The sequence below is a fragment of the Nerophis lumbriciformis genome, linkage group LG29 (genome assembly GCF_033978685.3).
Source record: "Nerophis lumbriciformis linkage group LG29, RoL_Nlum_v2.1, whole genome shotgun sequence".
Classification (NCBI taxonomy): domain Eukaryota; kingdom Metazoa; phylum Chordata; class Actinopteri; order Syngnathiformes; family Syngnathidae; genus Nerophis; species Nerophis lumbriciformis.
Window position 1 is genome coordinate 22,640,001 of NC_084576.2, and position 27,500 is coordinate 22,667,500.

Genomic DNA, 27,500 nt, shown 5'->3' on the forward strand with positions numbered 1-27,500 from the left:
TTCAAAGTTAAAAAAAAAAAAACACTCAGTGTCCAGAAAATTTACAGTAAAATTGAGCATATGAACTTGAAGTGCCATCCCATGGAATTGTCCAAAATGTTTTGGTATCTTGGAGCATTCAAAGTTCCTTTCACTGGAACTAAGGGGCCAAGCCCAACGCCTGAAAAACAACCCCACACCATAATTCCTCCTCCACCAAATTTCACAATGCAGTCCGAAATGTAGCGTTCTCCTGGCAACCTCCAAACCCAGACTGGTCCATCCGATTGCCAGATGGAAAAGTGTGATTCATCACTCCAGAGAAGGCTGCTCTAGAGTCCAGTGGCGACGTGCTTTACACCACTGCATCCCACGCTTTGCATTGGACTTGATGATGTATGGCTTAGATGCAGCTGCTCGGCCATGGAAACCCATTCCATGAAGCTCTCTGCGTACTGTACGTGGGCTAACTGGAAGGTCACATGAAGTTTGGAGCTGTGTAGCATCCGCTGACACCTCTTTGTCAGTTTACGTGGCCTACCACTTAGTGGCTGAGTTTCTGTTGTTCCCAAACTCTTCACTTTTCTTATAATAAAGTTGACTTTGGAATATTTAGGAGCGAGGACATTTCCCGACTGGATTTGTTGCACAGGTGGCATCCCATGACAGTTCCACGCTGGAAATCACTGAGAGCGGCCCATTCTTTCACAAATGTTTGTAGAAACAGTCTCCATGTGCCTGATTTTATACCCCGGGCCTAGTGATTAGGACACCTGATTCTCATCATTTGAATGGGTGGCCAAATACTTTTGGCAATATAGTGTATATGTTTCATACTTGCAATGATAAGGAGGCCAACTTCACAGCAGTTTTTAATTTTACTCAGTGTTTTGATTAAATTAATTTGAGTCCTATTCAAATTGATTGAGTAAAATCACAGTAACCCCGGTTCCTCACATGTAATTGTGATCGTTTAACTTGTCCTATCAATGAATTTATTTGTGTAGCACAAAAGAGTAGAAAAAAAAAAAAAAAAAAAATTTAAGTAAAAAAAAACAAGGCGCTTTTTTTAATTTAATTTAATTTTGTTTTTATTTGTTGACTAAACGGTCACTTAATGTTTTAGTCAATGTGTATTTGTTTTGATTGGGTGATCGTCCTATTTTAGTCGGAATAGGATGAACAAAAAGAACCCTGCATCACACGGGGCCCAGGTCCAGCCCGTTGTTGGGAACCGGAATGGAAACCAGGAACCGGAACGGTCCAAACGCCAAGCTCTGTTGTGTAGTCACGGTCCTTGACGGCACAAAGCAAACATTCTTCTCTGAGTGACTTGCGAGCGTGTCGTGTTTGAGTGCTTTTCACAATAAAAGCCCCTTCAATACTAACAAGAAAGCGCTCAAGGTTGCCGCCGCGAGATCTAAAGAGAAGAACATCTAATGATGCAACAATCCAGATGATTGCACGCGGCCTCCTGTGGCTTGCGAAGTGCAAACTTCCACGTTGTCTGCGCTGCCAAGTATCTGACAAGAACGCCGCGTGACAGCATCTTGACCTCACAGGCAGCTACAAGTGCTCGGCGAGGCGTCTGAACGCCCCGCACGTCAATCTGCGCTTTGGCGGAGCTCATGTGTCAACTTCTGTTGCCTTCAGCGAGGACCACGTGGAAGGGATTCTGCTGGACCTGCTGTCCAATCAGCTGTCTGCGTGAACGGTCGTGCAGACGTCACATGGAGACTCCGCCCCCATGCAAAGATGCGGCCATCAGTAAGCAAGACCAAGCCCACAGGAGGTAGTGCGACCAATAAACACATGGACTGACAAATACGAGACTGATGTCACTTTTGGTTTCCCTTGGTGGAGGTCATCATTGTGTTGGAAGTTTAAAAAAAAAAAAAAAAAAGGCTTATTTTAACATTTTTATGAGTGACTTTTGGATCCCCAACAATTTCAGTAGGATTTTTTTTATTTTTGCTATTTTTAACTGCCATTGCTTAAAAATAATAATGAATTAAAAACAATGTCATGAATTATTGACATATTTAAGGTTCCAATTAATTCACATTAAATGTTAAAACCGTCATTGCTTAAAAATTAATAATGGATGAAAAACAGTATTGTTATGAACTACTTCATGTCGAATATTTCACGTGCATATTTTGTGTTTTTGCCGTATGAAAAACTGTTTTCTTTGACAAAAAGAGTATAAAACTAACACGAAAAAACTGAATAAAAATGTTATTTATAATAATAATAATAACAATAATAGATTTTATTTGTAAAAAGCACTTCCCATTGAGTAAACAACCTCAAAGTGCTACAGTGTATTAAGAAATACAAATAAAAAGATAATAAAAATAAAAACTAGAACCGCCAAATAGCTAGAACTAGTATGCATATATCTAAAAAAAAAAGAGGCTTTTTTAAAAAGAAGGGTTTTTAAGCCTTTTTTAAAAGCATCCACAGTCTGTGGTGCCCGCAGGTGGTCAGGGAGAGCGTTCCACAGACTGGGAGCGGCGGCGTATGAAAAACTGTTTTCTTTGAAAAAAAGAGCATAAAACTAACACGAAAAAACTGAATAATGTTACTTATAATAATAATAATAATAATAATAATAATAATAGATTTTATTTGTAAAAAGCAATTTACATTGAGTAAACAAAATCAAAGTGCTACAATGTATTAAAAAGATAAAAATAAAAAGACAATAAAAAATAAATAAAAATAAAAACTAGAACCGCCAAATAGCTAGAACTAGTATGCATATAGCATGCACACATCGCAGTGTATGGAATGGCCTCAATCTCGTTACCTTGCGTAATGACAATAAAGCTGATTCTGATTCTGATATCTAAAAAAAGAGGCTTTTTTTTTTTTTTTAAAGAAGGGTTTTTAAGCCTTTTTTAAAAGCATCCATAGTCTGTGGTGCCATCAGGTGGTCAGGGAGAGCGTTCCACAGACTGGGAGTGGCGGCGTATGAAAAACTGATTTCTTTGACAAAAAGAGCATACAGCTAACACGAAAAAACTGAATAATGTTACTTGTATTAATAATAATAATAATAGATTTTTTGGGGAAAAAGCACTTTACATTGAGTAAACAACCTCAAAGTGCTACAGTGTATTAAAGAAATAAAAATAAAAAGATAATAAAAAATAAATAAAAATAAAAACTAGAACCGCCAAATAGCTAGAACTAGTATGCATATATCTAAAAAAAGAGGCTTTTTTTTTTAAAAAGAAGGGTTTTTAATCCTTTTTTAAAAGCATCCATAGTCTGTGGTGCCCTCAGGTGGTCAGGGAGAGCGTTCCACAGACTGGGAGCGGCGGCGTATGAAAAACTGTTTTCTTTGACAAAAAGAGCATAAAACTAACACGAAAAACCTGAATAATGTTACTTATATTAATAATAATAATAATAATAATAGATTTTATTTGTAAAAAGCACTTTACATTGAGTAAACAACCTCAAAGTGCTACAGTGTATTAAAAAGATAAAAATAAAAAGATAATAAAAAATAAAAACAAATAAAAACTAGAACCGCCAAATAGCTAGAACTAGTATGCATATATCTAAAAAAAAGAGAGGCTTTTTTTAAAAAGAAGGGTTTTTAAGCCTTTTTAAAAGCATCCACAGTCTGTGGTGCCCTCAGGTGGTCAGGGAGAGCGTTCCACAGACTAGGAGCAGCGGCGTATGAAAAACTGTTTTCTTTGACAAAAAGAGCATAAAACTAACACGAAAAAACTGAATAATGTTACTTATAATAATAATAATAATATATTTTATTTGTAAAAAGCACTTTACATTGAGTAAACAACCTCAAAGTGCTACAGTGTATGAAAAAAATAAAAATAAAAAGATAATAAAAAATAAATACAAATAAAAACTAGAACCGCCAAATAGCTAGAACTAGTATGCATACATCTAAAAAAAAAAAAGAGGCTTTTTTTTAAAAAGAAGGGTTTTTAAGCCTTTTTTAAAAGCATCCACAGTCTGTGGTGCCCTCGGGTGGTCAGGGAGAGCGTTCCACAGACTTGGAGCGGCGGAGCAGAAAGCCCGGTCTCCCATTGTTCGTAGCTTTGTCCTCGGAGGTTGGAGGAGGTTAGCCTGTCTGGAGCGGAGGTGTCGAGTGGATGATTTGGGGGTGAGTAGTTCCTTGAGGTAGAGGGGGGCATTTCCATGGAGGCACTGGTGGTTTAGTAGGGAGACTTTGTATTTAATCCTGAGTGGAACAGGAAGCCAGTGAAGGGATTTGAGAATTGGTGTGATATGGTCATATTTCCGCACTCTAGTCAGGATCCTATAATCAACGGATTGATCTGAAGTTGATAGTGTTGGAAGTCAAAAAAATACAAATACAAAACTTATTTTTAACACTTTGAGTTGGGCCCTTTTAGATCCCCAATAGTTTTAGTGAGATTTGTTTTTGTTATTTAAAAAAAAAAAGTGTCATTGCTTAAAAATAATAATGAATTTTATCGGGCCAGTTATTGTGTAACTGTGTGGTTTACTGTCTGCTATGCTGCTGACAGGAAGGCCCTGTAGAGGGTGACCAGGACTGCGGAGAAGATCATCGGCCGCCCTCGAAAATCCTGGTAAGCACTTTCTAAATCTGCTGCCATCAGTGAAGACGTTTTGATCATACAAGAGCAGGACAAAATTAGTTAAAAAACGTTTTTACCCATGGGCCATTACGATATTGAATCCGTCCTAAAAGTTTTTCAGTGTTTTTCGTACTGATATTTATGCTTTTACTTTTAATGTTATTTATTGTTTGTATTTTAACCGCACCTAATGGAGTAGCCATCTGTAATTGCGTCAGGCTCTCATGTTTGATGACAATAAAGCGTTCAATTCTAATTGATTCTATTCCAAACAATACCATGCCTACACTTTGCAGTGGGCGGAGCTAACAACATAATGGCATTACAGACAACCCGGACAGCCGTCAAGATAATTTCAGCGGCGTTTTAAACGGATCAACCTCTCGCCGCCGCGCCCGCTTGAAAGCGTTCGCAGCGCTCCGCTGTTTACCGGAATCCTATTAGGCCTTCGGCGCGGCGTGGGCTCGGAATCGTAACGCCGCCTCAAGCTTGTCTCGCGTCCAATCTGCAACGGATGGCGGGGCCTGTCTGTGAGAGTAATGAGGAGCCGCTACTGCCACGGAGATTTCCTCAAAGACGGGCGGATTAGGGATTCACGGGAGCTCGCGCGGAGCCTCGACCCCTCTCCCTTCTTCCCTCCCGCAAAAATCAATTCTAATTTTGCTTCCCGCGTCGATATCCCGCACACGACCCGCCGTCTCCCGGGCTTTTTACTCGCCGAGTTCCACCAGCTAACCTGAACCCGGGGCGCGGTGGATCCGCTGCGGGAAGAAGCAGGCCCAGCGCGGACGACGGAACTGCTGAGGTTTTTGTTTTGTTCCACCCCCTCGAGAACATCCTCCTGAGGATGTCTTACGGCATCTTGCATGTTTTCCCGGCCTTCCTGTCGGCGTCAGCCAGCACAGAAATGTCCTGAGGCCTCACTTCAAAACAGCAGGCAGGGTTTCTTTCCTGGGGCGTTGCTGTCAACTTGGAGATGGGCTGGAATAGGAAGGGTTCAGGTGGAACATGCTAACACTCCGTCTCACTCGACTGCGTCTATCCGCCCCGCAGGGATTTTGCCATTTTTTCCCCCACTTTTTACCCAGACAGTTGCCATCATTATTTTATTTCCCTTATTTTTTCCAGCCTGGCGCTGGTTAGTTCTAGCTTAACTGACTCCTCACCGGGTCTAACAGACACTGTAATGGCCTGTGACCGGGCTTGCGCTAGTGTTGTTAGTCAAGTGTGACTTAACCAATAATCTATGTTTCTAGAACAGTGGTTCTTAACCTGGGTTCGATCGAACCCTAGGGGTTCGGTGAGTCGGCCTCAGGGGTTCGGCGGAGCCTCCGCCGCGGAGGTCAGGACACACCCGACTAATCGTGTAAATAAAAACTTCTCCCTATCGGCGTATTATGGATACCCCCAAACAATGTTCCCTCTAACTCAGTGGACTAGTAGTTAGAGTGTCCGCCCTGAGATCGGTAGGTTGTGAGTTCAAATCCCGGCCGAGCGTATCTAGTCGATAATAGCAAGAGGTGCTTTAAACACAGCTAGCTAGCTAGCTAATGTTCATCCGTAGTCGGCAGTGTTCTAGCTACTTCTAAATCACTAATCCTCGCCTCCGTGGCGACAGATAAAGTGAGTTTCTTACGAGTATCATCCCTGCAGGACGAGGAATAGCTAAACATGCTTCAATACACACCGTAGGAGCATACGACAGCTCACCGCTAACAGCAAGCTAGCTCTCCTGAATGTAAACAAACACCATGGATGGATCTACACCTGACACCCACTGTAATGATACCAAGTACAAGAGGGTATCTAGTCGATACTACTATGTTTAGATCAATATTTTTTATCATGACAAAACAAATTTCCTTTTTTTATATTATGTTTATTAACTCAGGAAATACGTCCCTGGACTAGGGTTGTCAATATTTTGTCGAGATTTTCCATTACGAAGACGTTGGTGTCATGATCCGTGGCCCGGATCATGTTTTGTTATGTTCTGTTAGTTTTGGGCTCCCTGAGTTCCTGTTTGTGCACTCCTGGGTTTATTTTGGTCACCATGGGGACTAATTGGGTTCACCTGCCTCTGGTTAGTGGTCCCACGCTCAGCTGCAGTCAACCACTAATCAGAGAGCTACTCAGTCACCTTGCTCGCCACGCTCAGTCTGGCGTCATTGTTTGCTTCATGCTCCTGTTACTTTTCTGTTTGTGGTGCCGTTTTGACCTTTCAAGATTAAATCATGTTCCTACCTGCAAGTCCTGTCCTGAGTCGTCCGTTTGTGTCCCGGGAGAACTGGCTGCAACCCCGCCGTGACAGATGGGGAACGGTGCAAACAGAGGCTCCGAGAAAGTTAAGACCAGACAAAGAGAATCGATCAGGGAGAGGGAAGGGGAGCGTCCGGCTTCGTTGAGAGCCAGAGAGAAGAACAGTCAATTACTTTGTTGGCATTAAAAAAATGCTTTATTATATTTATTTATGTAAAAATATACATACTTTATTATTATTTGGTTGAGTCTGCTCTCAGTGCAACCTATATTGTAACAGAAAAAAAAGATACCGGGTTCGATCCCCGTCCCTTTCCATCCTCCCGCTACGTCAACGAGACCCTTTTTGAGTGGCGACTAACAATAATTAGCGCCAACTTTAGGTTGCCATTCTGTCCGTATTTTTGCTCGCTTTGCGTCTTTTCCTGTTGCCGGCCGAAACATGTTCATTAGCATCCGGAAAACCACGAGCCACAATAGTTATTATCCATTTTTGTCAACAGCGTCGATGAGTCACCGCAGCCCTATTTTGACACAATAAGGGTGTTGTCGTCAAACCACATGTTCCAGTATGGGAAACACGGGTCACACACACACACACACACACACACACACACACACACACACACACACACACACACACACACACACACACACACACACACACACACACACACACACACAGACAAAATCAAAAATGGTGTGTTGTCACAGTGCAGACATCATGCAAAATGCCGCATTACGGCGCAGCGGTGTGACTCTCCCCCGTCATTACCAAATTGCCAGCCAGCCGGTTTTGAGTAGCCGAGGAGAAAATTGCCTGGCACAGGATCGTAATTACATACCTGCCTCAGACCACCTTTGAGCCCGCAAACTCGTCGGCTCCTATCGGAATTGGCGCTAATGGCACTCCCGCTCCCCCTTGTGGCAGCGGATAATGACATAATGACATAACCACACGCCCAAATAGATGCAAATTTCATTCGCACTTTCCTTCTTGTTGCGCGGTGTAATCATGACGGACAACGAAGACGACTTTTTTTTTTGGGTCAAATGAGGATTCACTGCCTTATCTTTTTGAAGCTGAATACACGGAGGATGAACTCAATCAATCAATCTATAGCCCTAAATCATGAGTGTTTCAAAGGGCTGCACAAGCCACAACGACATCCTCAGCTCAGATCCCACATCAGGGCAAGAAAAAACTCAACCCAAAGGGATGACAATGAGAAACCTTGGAGGGGACGATAGATGTGGGGACCCCCCCATCTGGGCGACCGGCGCAATTGACGTCGAGTGGATCAAGCATAATAGTGTGAGAGTCCAGTCCACAGTGGATCTAGCACACAGAGGCTATTTGTTATGCTATGTTATGTTATTTACATTTATTATGTGCCCCCCAACCAACTGATTCATCCCTACAAGCCTGTAAAAATCCCCTGAAGAGCAGGGAAACATGCGAAACAAGCTTGAATTTTTCATGTTGAAGTAGTAACATGTTGAGTTGAGAAATGGTATTACGGAATTCCTGGAATTTCGGGAAAACCGGGAATGTTTCCAGTTCTAATTAGGAGGAATGTTTTGAAGGTAGAACGGTTGAAATGCGTTGAAACATGTGGGAGGAGTAGTTGCCAGAAAAATGGGTGAAAATAGGGCTTTGGAAAACCAGGAATTCTGGAAAATCCTGGAATTTTTTTGAACTTGAAAAAATTATCGTTTGAATTTCCATGTGTTGAAGGTGGAATGGTTTGAACAGGTTGAAAAATGTGGAAATGGTAGAAGTTTGAAAAATGGCCAATTCATTTTGAATGGGAAAAATGTCCCGGGAAACTGGGAATTCTGGGAAATCTGGGATTTTTTTTTTTTTTTTACAATAGTTGAAGTACAGCACACAATTCCTGAACAGGTTGAATATTTTGAAGTTGGAACGGTTTGATGGAACGGTTTGAATCAGATGAAAAATGTGGGAATTGTGGAACTTTGAAGAATGTCCCATTGATTTTCATATCACCTGGCATTATCTGGCTAGCTTTGAGCGTTCGCACGCAATTTTCTACGTAAATAATTTTTTTTGGTGTTCTCCAGATGAATTTATTAACAATATGTAATATTTAATTCCTTTACAGAGTGTAGTCTGTCTCCTGCACTAAATCAGCTCAGGCGGTAATTATTTTTCTGTTCCGAGAGGCCGAGGGGACGATACTGAAAGCGAGGACCCAGAGTTAGTCCTTAAACACCGGAATCGAACAATAGTCCTGAATTTTGCATTGTTTCGTCGCTGGAGTCGGGTCACGTGACGAAGTAGGGATCAAGACAATAGGGGCGGAGTCGCTCCCGGAGGAGTCGCGCCACGTTATCAGCCATCATCAAAGGCGCCGTGGAGAACGCTCGGGAAGTGGAGTGGGCGGGGAGCGGCGACGGACGACACATCAGAATGAGACGGGCCTATTAATTCTTCAAAAGCCGCCACACGTTCCCCTCCGCCCCCCTCAGACTCCTCTCGGTCCATTTAGGGAGGATAAAAGCTGCTGTGGGGAACGCCGTCACGCACGCGTCCTTCATAATGCAGACTGGAACAACGCCGACTTCTCCCCACTGCCATCAAAACATGTTTGTTTACTATTTATTGTGTTGCAGTGTTTCACACAAGATGGCCGCAGTGGCGGAGGTCAAAGGTGACATTGGTTCACTCCTCTAAAACAACTTCATAACCCTCCATCAACGTTCTATATCCATCCATCCATCCATCTTCTTCCGCTTATCCGAGGTCGGGTCGCGGGGGAAGCAGCTTAAGCAGGGAAGCCCAGACTTCCCTCTCCCCAGCCACTTCGTCCAGCTCCTCCCGGGGGATCCCGAGGCGTTCCCAGGCCAGCCGGGAGAGATAGTCTTCCCAGCGTGTCCTGGGTCTTCCCCGTGGCCTCCTACCGGTCGGACGTGCCCGAAACACCTTCCTAGGGAGGCGTTCGGGTGGCATCCTGACCAGATGCTCGAACCACCTCATCTGGCTCCTCTCGATGTGGAGGAGCAGCGGCTTTACTTTGAGCTCCCCCCGAATGACAGAGCTTCTCACCCTATCTCTAAGGGAGAGCCCCGCCACTCGGCGGAGGAAACTCATTTCGGCCGCTTGTACCCGTGATCTTGTCCTTTCGGTCATGACCCAAAGCTCATGACCATAGGTGAGGATGGGAACGTAGATCGACCGGTAAATTGAGAGCTTTGCCTTCCGGCTCAGCTCCTTCTTCACCACAACGGATCGATACAGCGTCCGCATTACTGAAGACGCCGCACCGATCCGCCTGTCGATCTCACGATCCACTCTTCCCCCACTCGTGAACAAGACTCCGAGGTACTTGAACTCCTCCACTTGGGGCAAGATCTCCTCCCCAACCCGGAGATGGCACTCCAACCTTTTCCGGGAGAGAACCATGGACTCGGACTTGGAGGTGCTGATTTCCATCCCAGTCGCTTCACACTCGGCTGCGAACCGATCCAGTGAGAGCTGAAGATCTTGGCCGGAGGAAGCCATCAGGACCACATCATCTGCAAATAGCAGTGACCTAATCCTGCAGCCACCAAACCAGATCCCCTCAACGCCCTGACTGCGCCTAGAAATTCTGTCCATAAAGGTTATGAACAGAATCGGTGACAAAGGGCAGCCTTGGCGGAGTCCAACCCTCACTGGAAACGTGTCCGACTTACTGCCGGCAATGCGGACCAAGCTCTGACACTGATTATACAGGGAGCGAACTGCCACAATAAGACAGTCCGTTACCCCATACTCTCTGAGCACTCCCCACAGGACTTCCCGGGGTACACGGTCGAATGCCTTCTCCAAGTCCACAAAGCACATGTAGACTGGTTGGGCAAACTCCCATGCACCCTCAAGGACCCTGCCGAGAGTATAGAGCTGGTCCACAGTTCCACGACCAGGACGAAAACCACACTGTTCCTCCTGAATCCGAGGTTCGACTATCCGGCGTAACCTCCTCTCCAGTACACCTGAATAGACCTTACCGGGAAGGCTGAGGAGTGTGATCCCACGATAGTTGGAACACACCCTCCGGTTCCCCTTCTTAAAGAGAGGAACCACCACCCCGGTCTACCAATCCAGAGGTACTGCCCCCGATGTCCACGCGATGTTTCAGATTCTTGTCAACCAAGACAGCCCCACAACATCCAGAGCCTTAAGGAACTCCGGGCGGATCTCATCCACCCCCGGGGCCTTGCCACCGAGGAGCTTTTTAACTACCTCGGCAACCTCAGCCCCAGAAATAGGAGAGCCCACCACAGATTCCCCAGGCCCTGCTTCCTTAGAGGAAGACATGCTGGTAGGATTGAGGAGGTCTTTGAAGTATTCCCTCCACCGATCCACAACATCCGCAGTCGAGGTCAGCAGAGCACCATCCCCACCATACACGGTGTTGACACTGCACTGCTTCCCCTTCCTGAGGCGGCGGATGGTGGTCCAGAATTGCCTCGAAGCCGTCCGGAAGTCTTTTTCCATGGCCTCCCCGAACTCCTCCTATGTCCGAGTTTTTGCCTCCGCGACCGCTGAAGCCGCACACCGCTTGGCCTCTCGGTACCTGTCTGCTGCCTCAGGAGTCCCATGAGCCAAAAGAACCCGATAGGACTCCTTCTTCAGCCTGACGGCATCCCTCACCGCCGGCGTCCACCAACGGGTTCTAGGATTACCGCCACGACAGGCACCAACTACCTTGCGGCCACAGCTCCAATCGGCCGCCTCGACAATAGAGGTACGGAACATTGTCCACTCGGACTCAATGTCCAGCACCTCCCTCGTGACATGTTCAAAGTTCTTCCGGAGGTGGGAATTGAAACTCTCTCTGACAGGAGACTCTGCCAGGCGTTCCCAGCAAACCCTCACAACAGAACACCACTCGGGTTCAGATCCGGGCGGCCATTCTTCCCAATCACACCTCTCCAGGTTTCACTGTCGCTGCCAACATGAGCGTTGAAGTCCCCCAGTAGAACGAGGGAATCACCCGGGGGAGCACTCTCCAGTACTCCCTCGAGTGAATCCAAAAAGGGTGGGTACTCTGAGCTGCTGTTTGGCGCGTAAACGCAAACAACAGTCAGGACCCGTCCCCCCACCCGAAGGCGGAGGGAAGCTACCCTCTCGTCCACCGGGTTGAACTCCAACGTGCAGGCTTTGAGCCGAGGGGCAACAAGAATTGCCACCCCAGCCCGTCGCCTCTCACTGCCGGCAACGCCAGAGTGGAAGAGAGTCCAGCCCCTCTCAAGAGAAGTGGTTCCAGAGCCCTTGCTGTGCGTCGAAGTGAGTCCGACTATATCTAGCCGGAACTTCTCCACCTCACGCACTAGCTCAGGCTCCATACCCCCCAGCGAAGTGACGTTCCACGTCCCAAGAGCCAGCTTATGTAGCCGAGGATCGGACCGCCAAGTGCCCCGCCCTCGGCTGCCGCCCAGCTCACACTGCACCCGACCTCTATGGCCCCTGCCATAGAGGTGGTGAGCCCATTGGAGGGGGAACCCATGTTACCTCTTCGGGCTGTGCCCGGCCGGGCCCCATGGGGACAGGCCCGGCCACCAGGCACGCGCCATCGTGCCCCACCTCCGGGCCTGGCTCCAGAGGGGGGCCCCGGTGACCCGCGTCCGGGCGAGGGAAATCTGGGTCCTTGGTTTGTGTTCTTCATCGAGGTCTTCGAGCTGCTCTTTGTCTGATCCCTCACCTAGGACCAGTTTGCCTTGGGAGACCCTACCAGGGGGCATAGAAACCCCCGGACAACATAGCTCCTAGGATCATTGGGACACGCAAACTCCTCTACCACGGTAAGGTGGCAGCTCAGAGAGGAGTGGTGTTCTGTTATTGGACTTGTGTGCTCGTCACAGATTGTCGATAACAAACACCATGTTCAAACATAAGGGTGTCCATATGTGCACTTGGCACCAGGACACCCTAGGCCGCAGTTCCATGATCAACTTTGTAGTTGTGTCATCGGATTTGCGGTCTCATGTTTTGGACACTCGGGTGAAGAGAGGGGCGGAGCTTTCGACCGATCACCACCTGGTGGTGAGTTGGCTGCGATGGTGGGGGAGGATGCCGGACAGACCTGGCAGGCCCAAACGTTCTATATGCAAGTATATATATATAATGTAGTAACAGACACCTTCATAACAATATGTAATATGTACTGTATACACACTGCAAGTATATATATAATGTAGTAACAGACACCTTCATAACAATATGTAATACCGGTATGTACAATATACAGACTGCAAGTATATATATATATATAATGTAGCAACAGACACCTTCATAACAATATGTAATATGTACAATATATACACTGAAAGTATATATATAATGTAGCAACAGACACCTTCATAACAATATGTAATATGTGCAATATGCACAGTGCAAGTATTTAATGTAGTAAAAGACACCTTCATAACAATATGTAATATGTACAATATACACACTGCAAGCATATATATAATGTAGTAACAGACACCTTCAGAACAATATGTAATATGTACAATATGCACAGTGCAAGTATATAAATAATGTAGTACCAGATACCATCATAACAATATATAATATGTACAATATGCACAGTGCAAGTATATATATAATGTAGTAACAGACACCTTCATAACAATATGTAATATGTACAATATACACACTGCAAGTATATATATATATATATATATATATATATATATATATATATATATATATATATATATATATATATATATATATATATAAAGTAGTAACAGACACCTTCAAAACAGTATGTAATATGTACAATATACACACTGCAAGCATATATATAATGTAGTAACAGACACCTTCAGAACAATATATAATATGTAAAATATGCACAATGCAAGTATATAAATAATGTAGTAATAGACACCTTCATAACAATATGCAATATGTACAATATGCACACGGCAAGTATATATATAATGTAGTAACAGACACCTTCATAACAATATGCAATATGTACAATATGCACACTGCAAGTATATATATAATGTAGTAACAGACACCTTCATAACAATATGTAATATGTATAATATACACATTGCAAGTATATTGCTGGGGTATGTAATGTAGTAACAGATACCTTCATAACAATATGTAATATGTACAATATATACACTACAAGTATATGTATAATGTAGTAACAGACACCTTCATAACAATATGTAATATGTACAATATACACACTGCAAGTATATATATTATGTAGTAAAAGACACCTTCATAACAATATGTAATATGTACAATATACACACTGAAAGTATATATATAATGTAGTAACAGACACCTTCATAACAATATGTAATATGTACAATATACACACTGCAAGTTTATATATATAATGTAGTAACAGACACCATCATAACAATATGTAATATGTACAATATACACACTGCAAGTATATATATAAAGTAGTAACAGACACCTTCATAACAATATGTAAAATGTACAATATACACACTGCAAGTATATATATAAAGTAGTAACAGACACCTTCATAACAATATGCAATATGTACAATATGCACACTGCACGTATATATATAATGTAGTAACAGACACCTTCAGAACAATATGTAATATGTACAATATGCACAGTGCAAGTATATAAATAATGTAGTAACAGACACCTTCATAACAATATGTAATATGTACAATATGCACACTGCAAGTATATATAATGTAGTAACAGACACCTTCAAAACAATATGTAATATGTACAATATACACACTGCAAGCATATATATAATGTAGTAACAGACACCTTCAGAACAATATGTAATATGTACAATATGCACAGTGCAAGTATATAAATAATGTAGTAACAGACACCTTCATAACAATATGTAATATGTACAATATGCACAGTGCAAGTATATATATAATGTAGTAACAGACACCATCATAACAATACAGGTATGTAATATGTACAATATACACATTGCAAGTATATTGCTGGAGTATGTAATCTGGAAACAGATACCTTCATAACAATATGCAATATGTACAATATGCACACTGCAAGTACATAAATAATGTAGCAACAGACACCTTCATAACAATATCTAATATGTACAATATATACACTGCAAGTATATATATATAATGTAGTAACAGACACCATCATAACAATATGTAATATGTACAATATATAATATATATATAATGTAGTAACAGACACAATCATAACAATATGTAATATGTACAATATACACACTGCAAGTATATATATAAAGTAGTAACAGACACCTTCATAACAATATGTAATATGTACAATATGCACACGGCAAGTATATATATAATGTAGTAACAGACACCTTCATAACAATATGCAATATGTACAATATGCACATTGCAAGTATGTATATATAAAGTAGTAACAAACACCTTCATAACAATATGTAATATGTACAATATACACACTGCAAGTATATATATAAAGTAGTAACAGACACCTTCATAACAATATGTAATATGTACAATATACACGTTGCAAGTATATTGCTGGAGTATATAATGTAGTAACAGATACCTTCATAACAATATGTAATATGTACAATATATACACTGCAAGTATATATATAATGGAGCAACAGACACCTTCATAACAATATGTACAATATACACACTGCAAGTATATGTATAATGTAGTAACATACACCTTCATAACAATATGTAATAGGTACAATATACACGCTGCAAGTATATATGTAATGTAGTAACAGACACCTTCATAGCAATATGCATTATGTACAATATGCACACTGCAAGTATATAAATAATGTAGTAACAGACACCTTCATAACAATATGTACAATATGCACACTGCAAGTATATATGTAATGTAGTAACAGACAACTTCATAACAATATGCAATATGTACAATATGCACACTGCAAGTATATAAATAATGTAGTAATAGACACCTTCATAACATTATGCAATATGTACAATATGCACACTGCAAGTATATATATATAATGTAGTAACAGACACCTTCATAACAATATGTAATATGTACAATATACACATTGCAAGTATCTTGCTGGAGTATGTAATGTAGTAGCAGATACCTTCATAACAATATGTAATATGTACAATATATACACTGCAAGTATATATATAATGTAGCAATAGACACCTTCATAACAATATGTAATATGTACAATATACACACTGCAAGTATATATAAAATGTAGTAGCAGACACCTTCATAACAATATGTAATATGTACAATATACACACTGCAAGTATATATATATATATATAATGTAGCAACAGACACCTTCATAACAATATGTAATATGTACAATATATACACTGCAAGTATATATATAATGTAGTAACAGACATCATAACAATTTGTAATATGTACAATATACACACTGCAAGTATATATTTAAAGTAGTAACAGACACCTTCATAACAATATGCAATATGTACAATATGCACACTGCAAGTATATATATATATATATAATGTAGTAACAGACACCTTCATAACAATATGTAAAATGTACAATATACACACTGCAAGTATATATATATATAATGTAGTAACAGACACCTTCATAACAATATGCAATAAGTACAATATGCACACTGCAAGTATATATATATATATATAATGTAGTAACAGACACCTTCATAACAATATGTAAAATGTACAATATACACACTGCAAGTATATATATAAAGTAGTAACAGACACCTTCATAACAATATGTAATATGTACAATATGCACACGGCAAGTATATATATAATGTAGTAACAGACACCTTCATAACAATATGTAATATGTAAAATATACACATTGCAAGTATGTTGCTGGAGTATGTAATGTAGTAATAGCCACCTTCATAACAATATGTAATATGTACAATATATACACTGCAAGTATATATATAATGGAGCAACAGACACCTTCAAAACAATATGTAATATGTACAATATACACACTGCAAGTATATATATAAAGTAGTAACAGACACCTTCATAAGAATATGTAATATGTAAAATATTTACCGTATTTTGGTCATTTAAATCATCGCCGGAACTTATTTCCTCAGCGGTTTTATTTCCGTTTCCATAGCAACGCACTTCCGACTTCTGACAACAAATGTGACACAAACACAGGCGTGTTGTTATCCTTGCAGACTTGTTAAACAACAAAGGCAACTTTTTTTGGTCAAATGAGGATTCACAACCTTATGTTTTTGAAGCTGAATATACAGAGGATGAACTGCTGCTTCTAGAAGCGAGTATGGAGAAGAAATTTAAACTTTGGAGCAGATGGAGGCCGAGAGAGCGAGGTCGGCGCGACTTTGACAATGTAAATGTGGAACTTGGAGCCAAACTCTGTCGACATTGATGGAGTGCTTACCCAAAATAAACCGGAAAAAAACTAACAGGGAATAAATACAACACAGGACATGACCATGAGAGACCGGTCACGACACCTTTGCTGTCTTTAAGTTGTATTTATTTTTTTTTTTTTAAGGAAAGAAAAGTTTTGAACAAGCAAACGTGTCTGGAGTTTAGTTGAGATAATTGTTTTCCTGCGAGCAAAAAAAAAACTAAAACAATTAAAATGCCCAAAATGAAGCCGCCTCTTGCAAAATGGATTCTGTCCCACAATCAGGGCCTGAGAGCTCGTCGAGTGCAGGATTATAGCCAGCTTCAATTAGCAACTAAACTCACTCGCGGAATAAAAAGGCTTGAAAACCAAGAAAAATATTTCTGTGGCTTCTTTAAAAAAAAAACATACATTTAAACGTGGCATGAGAACCTTAATTGGTGATTTCATGCCTATAAAGACGGGGGGGTGCTTGGTTAGGGTTTCAAAGAGTCCTTCATGGTGGCTCACAGCATTCATTTCATCCCCGCGCTGCCTCACTGCGCTCGGGACTAATTGTAATGAATCCCCTGCCCCCTCCAACATGGCCGACCATGAGCACGTCGTCCATATGCCTTTCACAGCTTGATATTTTTAGATTGTGACTCTTGCGTGAGTTCTTCCTTATTTCTTCCTTTTTAGATTATTTTATTTTATTTAGATTTGATTTTATTCGTACCTTTTTATTTAATTTTATTTTTTTCCTAGCGTTGTTTGTTCCTTCCAAAGACTGCTGTCACGTGTCACGTACGGCTGCTACCACAAGAAGCTCTCCTGTGTTGTAATCATGAATTGAGTCATCACACAAGAGTCAAAGTATTTTGTATATATATATATATATATACACGTCAGGTCAGGAAAAAAACACAGAGGCTATTTCATCCCTACAAGCCTGTTTCACAGGTTTCCCTGCTCTTCGGGGGATTTTATAAAATGTATAAAAAAAATATAAAATGTATACCATTTTAAAAGGGGATTTTGTGGGATGAATTTAAAAACATTTTTAATTTATAACATTTTATAAAATCCCCTGAAGAGCAGGGAAATCTGCGAAACAGGCTAGTAGGAATGAAATATATGAAAATATATACACATACACATATATATATATATATATATATATATATATATATATATATATATATATATATATATATATATATATATATATATACATACACGTTAGGTCAGGAAAAAAACACAGAGGCTAGTTCATCCCTACAAGCCTGTTTCGCAGGTTTCCCTGCTCTTCGGGGGATTTTATAAAATGTATGAAAAATTTTATAAAAAGTATAGCATTTTAAAAGGAGATTTTATAGAATATATATATATATATATATATATATATATTTTTATAAAATGTATACAATTTTATAAAATCCCCTGAAGAGCAGAGAAATCTGCGAAACAGGCTAGTAGGAATGAAATAGCCACTGTTTTTTTTCCTGACCTAAAGTGTATAACGAATAAACCACAGACACCGCGACTATATATATATATATATATATATATATATATATATATATATATATATATATATTTACACACATATATTTACACACACACACACACACATATATATATATATATATATATATATATATATATATATATATATATATATATATATATATATATATATATATATATATATATACACATATTTATCTAGACTTTTTGCATTTTTCCCATAATGCATTGTAACGGATTTAAATGGGTGTAATTTACAATTATGTGCTGTGCATGGACATTTTTTTTTTTATTATAACATCCACAAAGTTCAGTGAGCAGGTTGGAGTTTATGTGCGACCAATGTGTGTTGACCTTTTTGTGTCGGTTGCAGATCATTTGCGCCATGAGTGGGAAAAGGTCGTTTGGATTGGGTCGTATAAGTACATGCTGTGCTATGTAAAATTTGTAGTCGTGGCCCATATTGACTAACGTTGCCTGCAAAAAAGCGGCAAATTTGCGGCAATTACCTTGTCAGATGTAATGATAACCGTGTCAAAGGAACAAAGGTTGATGGTCGTCATCAGTGACAGCAAGTTGTTATGAATAATAGTAATATATATTGTATATTAATAGAAACACAGTCAAATATTAACCAGTTCCAAAAAAGTATGTGTGGACATATTCATATGCTGCGTTCATGCACCTGCTGCAGACACGTGCACGAGACTGTGAACTCTACCGGATTTCTGCAGCACAGCAGGGGGCGGAGCTCCAATTGGGAAACATATTCACAAAAGAAAGGGGGTGCCGCGGGGGCGGGGGGCGACGTCTCCTTGTCTTCAAAAACTGGAAGCATCACACACACACACACACACACACACACACACACACACACACACACACACACACACACACACACAAGGCGTGAACTTGGAAAAGATGGCTCCCTGTCTGCGGACTGACAACACAACAACACCCGAGCGGCCGTGTCGACTTGTTCAGTGGCGCCGAGCTGGCGTGACCGTGGTTCGGGGGGTCAGGGGATGCGGCTACGGTCCGCTGCGGACCGCTGGCGCACATCGGCCTCACCGCTGAACACATCCATGAAGAACTGCAAAAGTTCAAGAGGTTTGTGTTTGCGCCAAAGCAAAAAAACAACAACAATGGAAATAGGAATGGTTTGTTCCGGGGTCTTTTTAAACTTTTTAAATGTCAGTTCTTCGAAAGCTAATTTATTTTACGCACATTGAATCAACGTTGTTCTCAATGTTTTAAGTGTTCCTTATAACCGACAAAAATGGGAAAATAAAATTTGCTAAAATTAACATCAGAATGCTAGCATGCTAACAGTTAGCAAATTTCATGCAAGTTTTACGACTCCGGGATTTATGAGTTAATATATGTCAAGTAGCAAAATTGGCTAAAAAAAATAGCTTGAAAATATTAGCCTCAGCATGCTAGCATGCTAGCAGTTAGCAAATGTCATGTAAGTTATATGACTCTTGGGTGTATGGCGGCAAAATTGGCCTAAAAAGTTTGTATATGTCAGGAGGCAAAATTGGCTAAAAATTTAGCTTGCTAATATTAACATCAGAATGCTAGCATGCTAATAGTTAGCAAATGTCACATAAGTTATATGACTCTGGGATTTTGGAGTTGGTATATATGTCAGGCGGCAAAATTGGCAAAAAAATAAAAATAGCTTGATAATATTAGCCTCAGCATTCTAGCATGCCAAAAGATTTACAAATGTCACGTAAGTTATATGACAATGGCGGCGAAATTGGCTAAAAATTATTAGCTTGCTAACGCCTCAGCATGCTAGCATGCTAACAGTTTTGCAAATGTCATATAAGTTATATGACTCTGGGATGTATGAGTTAGTATATGTCAGGTGGCAACAGCATGCTAGCATGCTAACAGTTTTGCAAATGTCACGTAAGTTATGTGACAATGGCGGCGAAATTGGCTAAAAAATGTTTAGCTTGCTAATGTTAGCCGCAGCATGCTAGCATGCTAACAGTTTTGCAAATGTCACGTAAGTTATATGACAATGGCTGCGAAATTGGCAAAAAAATAGCTGGATAACGTTAGCCTCAGCATGCTAACAGTTTTGCAAATGTCACGTAAGTTATATGACAATGGCGGCGAAATTGGCTAAAAAAAAAATTAGCTTGCTAACTTTAGCCTCAGCATGCTAGCATGCTCACAGTTTTGCAAATGTCACGTAAGTTATGACAATGGCGGCAAAATTGGCTAAAAAAACAAAATTAGCTTCCTAACGTTAGCCTCAGCATGCTAACAGTTTTGCAAATGTCACGTAAGTTACATGACAATGGCTGCGAAATTGGCTAAAAAATGTTTTTGCTTGCTAACGTTAGCCTCAGCATGCTAGCATGCTAACAGTTTTGCAAATGTCACGTAAGTTATATGACAATGGCGGCGAAATTGGCAAAAAAAAAATTGGCTTGCTAACGTTAGCCTCAGCATGCTAGCAGTTTTGCAACTGTCATATAAGTTATATGACTCTGGGATGTATGAGTTAGTATATGTCAGGTGGCAACAGCATGCTAGCATTCTAACAGTTTTGCAAATGTCACGGAAGTTATATGACAATGGCTGCGAAATTGGCAAAAAAAATTAGCGCTCACTAACGTTAGCCTCAGCAATCTAGCATGCTAACAGTTTTGCAAATGTCACGTAAGTTATATGACAATGGCGGCGAAATTGGCAAAAAAAAAAATTGGCTTGCTAACTTTAACCTCAGTATGCTAGCATCCTAACAGTTTTGCAATTGTCACGTAAGTTATATGACAAAGGCGGCAAAATTGGCAAAAAAAAAATGTGCTTGCTAACGTTAGCCTCAGCATTCTAGCATGCCAAAAGTTTTACAAATGTCACGTAAGTTATATGACAATGGCGGCGAAATTGGCTAAAAAATATTAGCTTGCTAACGTTAGCCTCAGTATGCTAGCATGCTAACAGTTTTGCAAATGTCATATAAGTTATATGACTCTGGGATGTATGAGTTAGTATATGTCAGGTGGCAACAGCATGCTAGCATGCTAACAGTTTTGCAAATGTCACGTAAGTTATATGACAATGGCTGCAAAATTGGCTAAAAAATTGTTTTTGCTCGCTAACGTTAGCCTCAGCATGCTAGCATGCTAACAGTTTTGCAAATGTCACGTAAGTTTTATGACAATGGCTGCGAATTTGGCTAAAAAAAATGTTTGCTTGCTAACGTTAGCCTCAGCATGCTAGCATGCTAACAGTTTTGCAAATGTCACGTAAGTTATATGACAATAGCTGCAAAATTGGCTAAAAAAAATGTTTGCTTGCTAACGTTAGCTTCAGCATGCTAGCATGCTAACAGTTTTGCAAATGTCACGTAAGTTATATTTATAAATAAAGTTGATTTGATTTGATTTGATATGACAATGGCTGCGAAATTGGCTAAAAATGTTTTTTGCTCGCTAACGTTAGCCTCAGCATGCTAGCATGCTAGCAGTTTTACAAATGTCACATAAGTTATATGACAATGGCAGCGAAATTGGCAAAAAAAATAGCTGGATAACGATAGCCTCAGCATGCTAACAGTTTTGCAAATGTCACGTAAGTTATGACAATGGCGGCAAAATTGGCTAAAAAACAAAATTAGCTTCCTAACGTTAGCCTCAGCATGCTAACAGTTTTGCAAATGTCACCTAAGTTACATGACAATGGCGGCGAAATTGGCGAAAAAAAAAATTAGCTGGCTAACGTTAGCCTCAACATGCTAGCATACTAACAGTTTTGCAAATGTCACGTACGTTATATAACAATGGCGACGAAATTGACAAAAATAAATTAGATTGCTAATTATAGCCTCAGCATGATAGCATGCTAACAGTTTTGCAAATGTCACGTAAGTTATATGACAATGACTGCAAAATTGGCTAAAAAATTGTTTTTGCTCGCTAACGTTAGCCTCAGCATGCTAGCATGCTAACAGTTTTGCAAATGTCACGTAAGTTTTATGACAATGGCTGCGAATTTGGCTAAAAAAAATGTTTGCTTGCTAACGTTAGCCTCAGCATGCTAGCATGCTAACAGTTTTGCAAATGTCACGTAAGTTATATGACAATGGCTGCAAAAGTGGCTAAAAAAAATGTTTGCTTGCTAACGTTAGCTTCAGCATGCTAGCATGCTAACAGTTTTGCAAATGTCACGTAAGTTATATTTATAAATAAAGTTGATTTGATTTGATTTGATATGACAATGGCTGCGAAATTGGCTAAAAATGTTTTTTGCTCGCTAACGTTAGCCTCAGCATGCTAGCATGCTAGCAGTTTTGCAAATGTCACATAAGTTATATGACAATGGCAGCGAAATTGGCAAAAAAAATAGCTGGATAACGATAGCCTCAGCATGCTAACAGTTTTGCAAATGTCACGTAAGTTATGACAATGGCGGCAAAATTGGCTAAAAAACAAAATTAGCTTCCTAACGTTAGCCTCAGCATGCTAACAGTTTTGCAAATGTCACCTAAGTTACATGACAATGGCGGCGAAATTGGCTAAAAAAAAATTAGCTGGCTAACGTTAGCCTCAACATGCTAGCATACTAACAGTTTTGCAAATGTCATGTACGTTATATAACAATGGCGACGAAATTGACAAAAATAAATTAGATTGCTAATTATAGCCTCAGCATGATAGCATGCTAACAGTTTTGCAAATGTCACGTAAGTTATATGACAATGGCAGCAAAATTGGCCAAAAAAAAAATTTGCTTGCCAACGTTAGCCTCAGCGCTAACAGCTAGCATGTGTCACGTTCAGAGTTATATAACGAGTAAACGCCGCTCACGAGGGAGGGTTTCTTTGCTGAGCTGAAGTCGTTTTTCATGGAAGAAGGACGCGTGCGCGTGGAAACAAAGCATTGTGGGTAGGAGAAGTGAAGGCAGCCGACCAAGAAGCCATTAACATTGTTCCGCCTCCTCAGCGGCGGTGAATTAACATACATATTTGTTGTGCCCGTGCACGCAATCAGCTGTCATCTGGCGGCGAGCACGCCATTAACAAATCGGTGCAGCAGCGAGAAAAAAAAGGCATCACATTACAGCATCTCCGCCGTGTTTTTTGTCGACGTGTTAATAAAGGCCGGGAGTCTCGACTCGCCCGCGAAAAGACGCTCCGGCTAGGGGGGGTCCGGAGTCCCTAAACATGGAAGATAATTGTCTCCTCTTCACGGGGAGAGAGGGGGGGTGTATCTCCGTGACCCCAGCAGGTAGCGGCGGCCCTTCTGAGATGTCACGCCGCCGTGTCGTAATTACTTCTGCTGATAGAGGTGAGAGAGGACCACGCCGCTTGTCGCCCCACCCCCGCTCGCCGTGCGCAGCCTTTAATGTCAATGTAATCTCTAAAGGTTACTGCCGTATATCTCCTCAACCAGCCGACTCCGTGATTTTTTTTTTTTATCACCCGCACTTGTAGCGTGGCGCTAGATTGTTTTCCCACCCCGAAAGATTGTTACGCTTTTCAGGCTCCGACCAAGACGTCATGAAGTTCCCCAACACTGCCAACTAGTGGTGTGGCATGCAGTGTTGGGTTAGTTACTGAAAACCAGTAACTACAAACCCCGTTTCCATATGAGTTGGGAAATTGTGTTAGATGTAAATATAAACGGAATACAATGATTTGCAAATCCTTTTCAACCCATATTCAGTTGAATGCACTACAAAGACAAGATATTTGATGTTCAAACTCATAAACTTTATTTTTTTTTGCAAATAATAATTAACTTAGAATTTCATGGCTGCAACACGTGCCAAAGTAGTTGGGAAAGGGCATGTTCACCACTGTGTTACATCACCTTTTCTTTTAACAACACTTAATAAACGATTGGGAACTGAGGAAACTAATTGTTGAAGCTTTGAAAGTGGAATTCTTTCCCATTCTTGTTTTATGTAGAGCTTCAACAGTCGTATTTTACGCTTCATAATGCGCCACATATTTTCGATGGGAGACAGGTCTGGACTGCAGGCGGGCCAGAAAAGTACCCGCACTCTTTTTTTTACGAAGCCACGCTGTTGTAACACGTGCTGAATGTTGCTTGGCATTGTCTTGCTGAAATAAGCAGGGGCGTCCATGAAAAAGACGGCGATTAGATGGCAGCATATGTTGTTCCAAAACCTGTATGTACCTTTCAGCATTAATGGCGCCTTCACAGATGTGTAAGTTACCCATGTCTTGGGCACTAATACACCCCCATACTATCACAGATGCTGGCTTTTCAACTTTGCGTCTGGATGGTTCGCTTCCCCTTTGGTCCGGATGACACGATGTCGAATATTTCCAAAAACAATTTGAAATGTGGACTCGTCAGACCACAGAACACTTTTCCACTTTGCATGAGTCCATCTTAGATGATCTCGGGCCCAGAGAAGCCGGTGCCGTTTCTGGGTGTTGTTGATAAATGGCTTTCGCTTTGCATACTAGAGCTTTAACTTGCACTTACAGATGTAGCGACAAACTGTATTTCGTGACAGTGGTTTTCTGAAGTGTTCCTGAACCCAAGTGGTGATATCCTTTAGAGATTGATGTCGATTTTGATACAGTGCCGTCTGAGGGATCGAAGGTCACGGTCATTCAATGTTGGTTTCCGGCCATGCCGCTTACGTGGAGTGATTTCTCCAGATTCTCTGAACCTTTTGATGATATTATGGACCGTAGATGTTGAAATCCCTAAAATTCTTGCAATTGCACTTTGAGAAACGTTGTTCTTAAACTGTTTGACTATTTGCTCACGCAGTTGTGGACAAAGGGGTGTACCTCGCCCCATCCTTTCTTGTGAAAGACTGAGCATTTTTTGGGAAGCTGTTTTTATACCCAATCATGGCACCCACCTGTTCCCAATTAGCCTGCACACCTGTGGGATGTTCCAAATAAGTGTTTGATGAGCATTCCTCAACTTTATCAGTATTTATTGCCACCTTTCCCAACTTCTTTGTCACGTGTTGCTGGCATCAAATTCTAAAGTTAATGATTATTTGCACAAAAAAAAAAATGTTTATCAGTTTGAACATCAAATATTTTGTCTTTGTAGCATATTCAACTGAATATGGCGGCAAAATTGGCCTAAAAAGTTAGTATATGTCAAGTGGAAAAATTGGCGAAAAAAATTAGCTTGCTAACATTAGCATCAGCAGGCTAGCATGCTAATAGCTAGCAAATGTCATGTAAGTTATATGACTCTGGGGTGTATGGTGGCAAAATTGACCTAAAAAGTTAGTATATATGTCATGTGGCAAAATTGGCTAAAAAAATTAGCTTGCTAACATTAGCATCAGCATGATAGCATGCTAACAGTTAGAAAATGTCACGTAAGTTATATGAGTCTGGGGAGAGTGGCAGCAAAATTGGCCTAAAAAAAATAGTATATGTCAGGTGGCAAAATTGGCTAAAGAATTAGCTTGCTAACATTAGCCCCAGCATGCTAACAGTTGGCAAATGTCACGTAAGTTATATGACTCTGGGATTTATGAGTTAGTATATGTCAGGTGACAAAATTGGCTAAAAAAAATAGCTTGATAATATTAGCCTCGGCATGCTAGCATGCTAACAGTTTTGCAAATGTCACGTAAGTTATATGACTCTGGGATGTATGAGTTAGTATATGTCAGGTGACAACAGCATGCTATCATGCTAACAGTTTTGCAAATGTCACGTAAGTTATGTGACAATGGCGGCGAAATTGGTAAAACATTTTTTAGCTTGCTAACGTTAGCCGTAGCATGCTAGCATATTAACAGTTTTGCAAATGTCACGTAAGTTATATCACAATGGCTGCGAAATTGGCTAAAAAAATGTTTGCTTGCTAACGTTAGCCTCAGCATGCTAGCATGCTAACAGTTTTGCAAATGTCACATAAGTTATGACAATCGCTGCAAAATTGGCAAAAAAAATAGCTGGATAACGTTAGCCTCAGCATGCTAACAGTTTTGCGAATGTCACGTAAGTTATATGACAATGGCGGCGAAATTGGCTAAAAAAAAATTAGCTTGCTAACGTTAGCCTCAGCATGCTTCGCTTGGTTCGCTTCCCCTTTGGTCCGGATGACACGATGTCGAATATTTCCAAAAACAATTTGAAATGTGGACTCGTCAGACCACAGAACACTTTTCCACTTTGCATGAGTCCATCTTAGATGATCTCGGGCCCAGAGAAGCCGGTGCCGTTTCTGGATGTTGTTGATAAATGGCTTTCGCTTTGTATAGTAGAGCTTTAACTTGCACTTGGGTTGAAAAGCATTTGCCAATCATTGTATTCCGTTTATATTTACATCTAACACAATTTCCCAACTCATATGGAAACAGGGTTTTGTAGTTACAGTTACTAGTTACTTTATTTCAAAAGTGACTCAGTTACTAACTCAGTTACTTACACCAAAAAGTAATGCGTTGCTGTGAAAAGTAACAATTTAGTAACTTCTTTTTTCTTTTTTTCTTTTTCAAAAGCTCCCATTAATGCCCTTTTAGCCTTCATTTCAGTACTGTTATTGCACTGGAGAATAATACAATCTGTTGATCAACTTGACATGCATTTTCATCAATGAACTCAGAAAGCAATGTGGTCTACATACAATACATACAACACACAAAGACAATGATATGTTTCAAATTGACAAAACTATTTTAAATAGCTGCAACATAATGGCACTTTAGCTTTAACTTTAAGTAGATAGGATCTTTGATCCAAGACACAACTTACATTTAACTAAAATGTTCTTTTCTTT

At 40.6% G+C, this 27,500-nt stretch overlaps 1 protein-coding gene across 6 annotated transcripts in view; it reads right to left on the bottom strand.

Moving 5' to 3' along the window:
* The window catches only part of LOC133572070 (alpha-1,3-mannosyl-glycoprotein 4-beta-N-acetylglucosaminyltransferase C-like), a 490,538-nt gene that overhangs the window by 74,179 nt on the left and 388,859 nt on the right, over positions 1 to 27,500 (bottom strand). Inside the window, exon 1 of one of the 6 annotated variants that reach the window (XM_061924728.1) lies at positions 19,463 to 20,037. The exons of the other annotated variants lie outside the window; for them this stretch is intronic. Coding sequence (XP_061780712.1) covers positions 19,463 to 19,579 — 117 coding nt within the window. The 5' untranslated portion in view covers positions 19,580 to 20,037. Of the gene's footprint in view, positions 1 to 19,462; positions 20,038 to 27,500 lie in introns of those variants that run through there. 6 annotated transcript variants of the gene reach the window in all.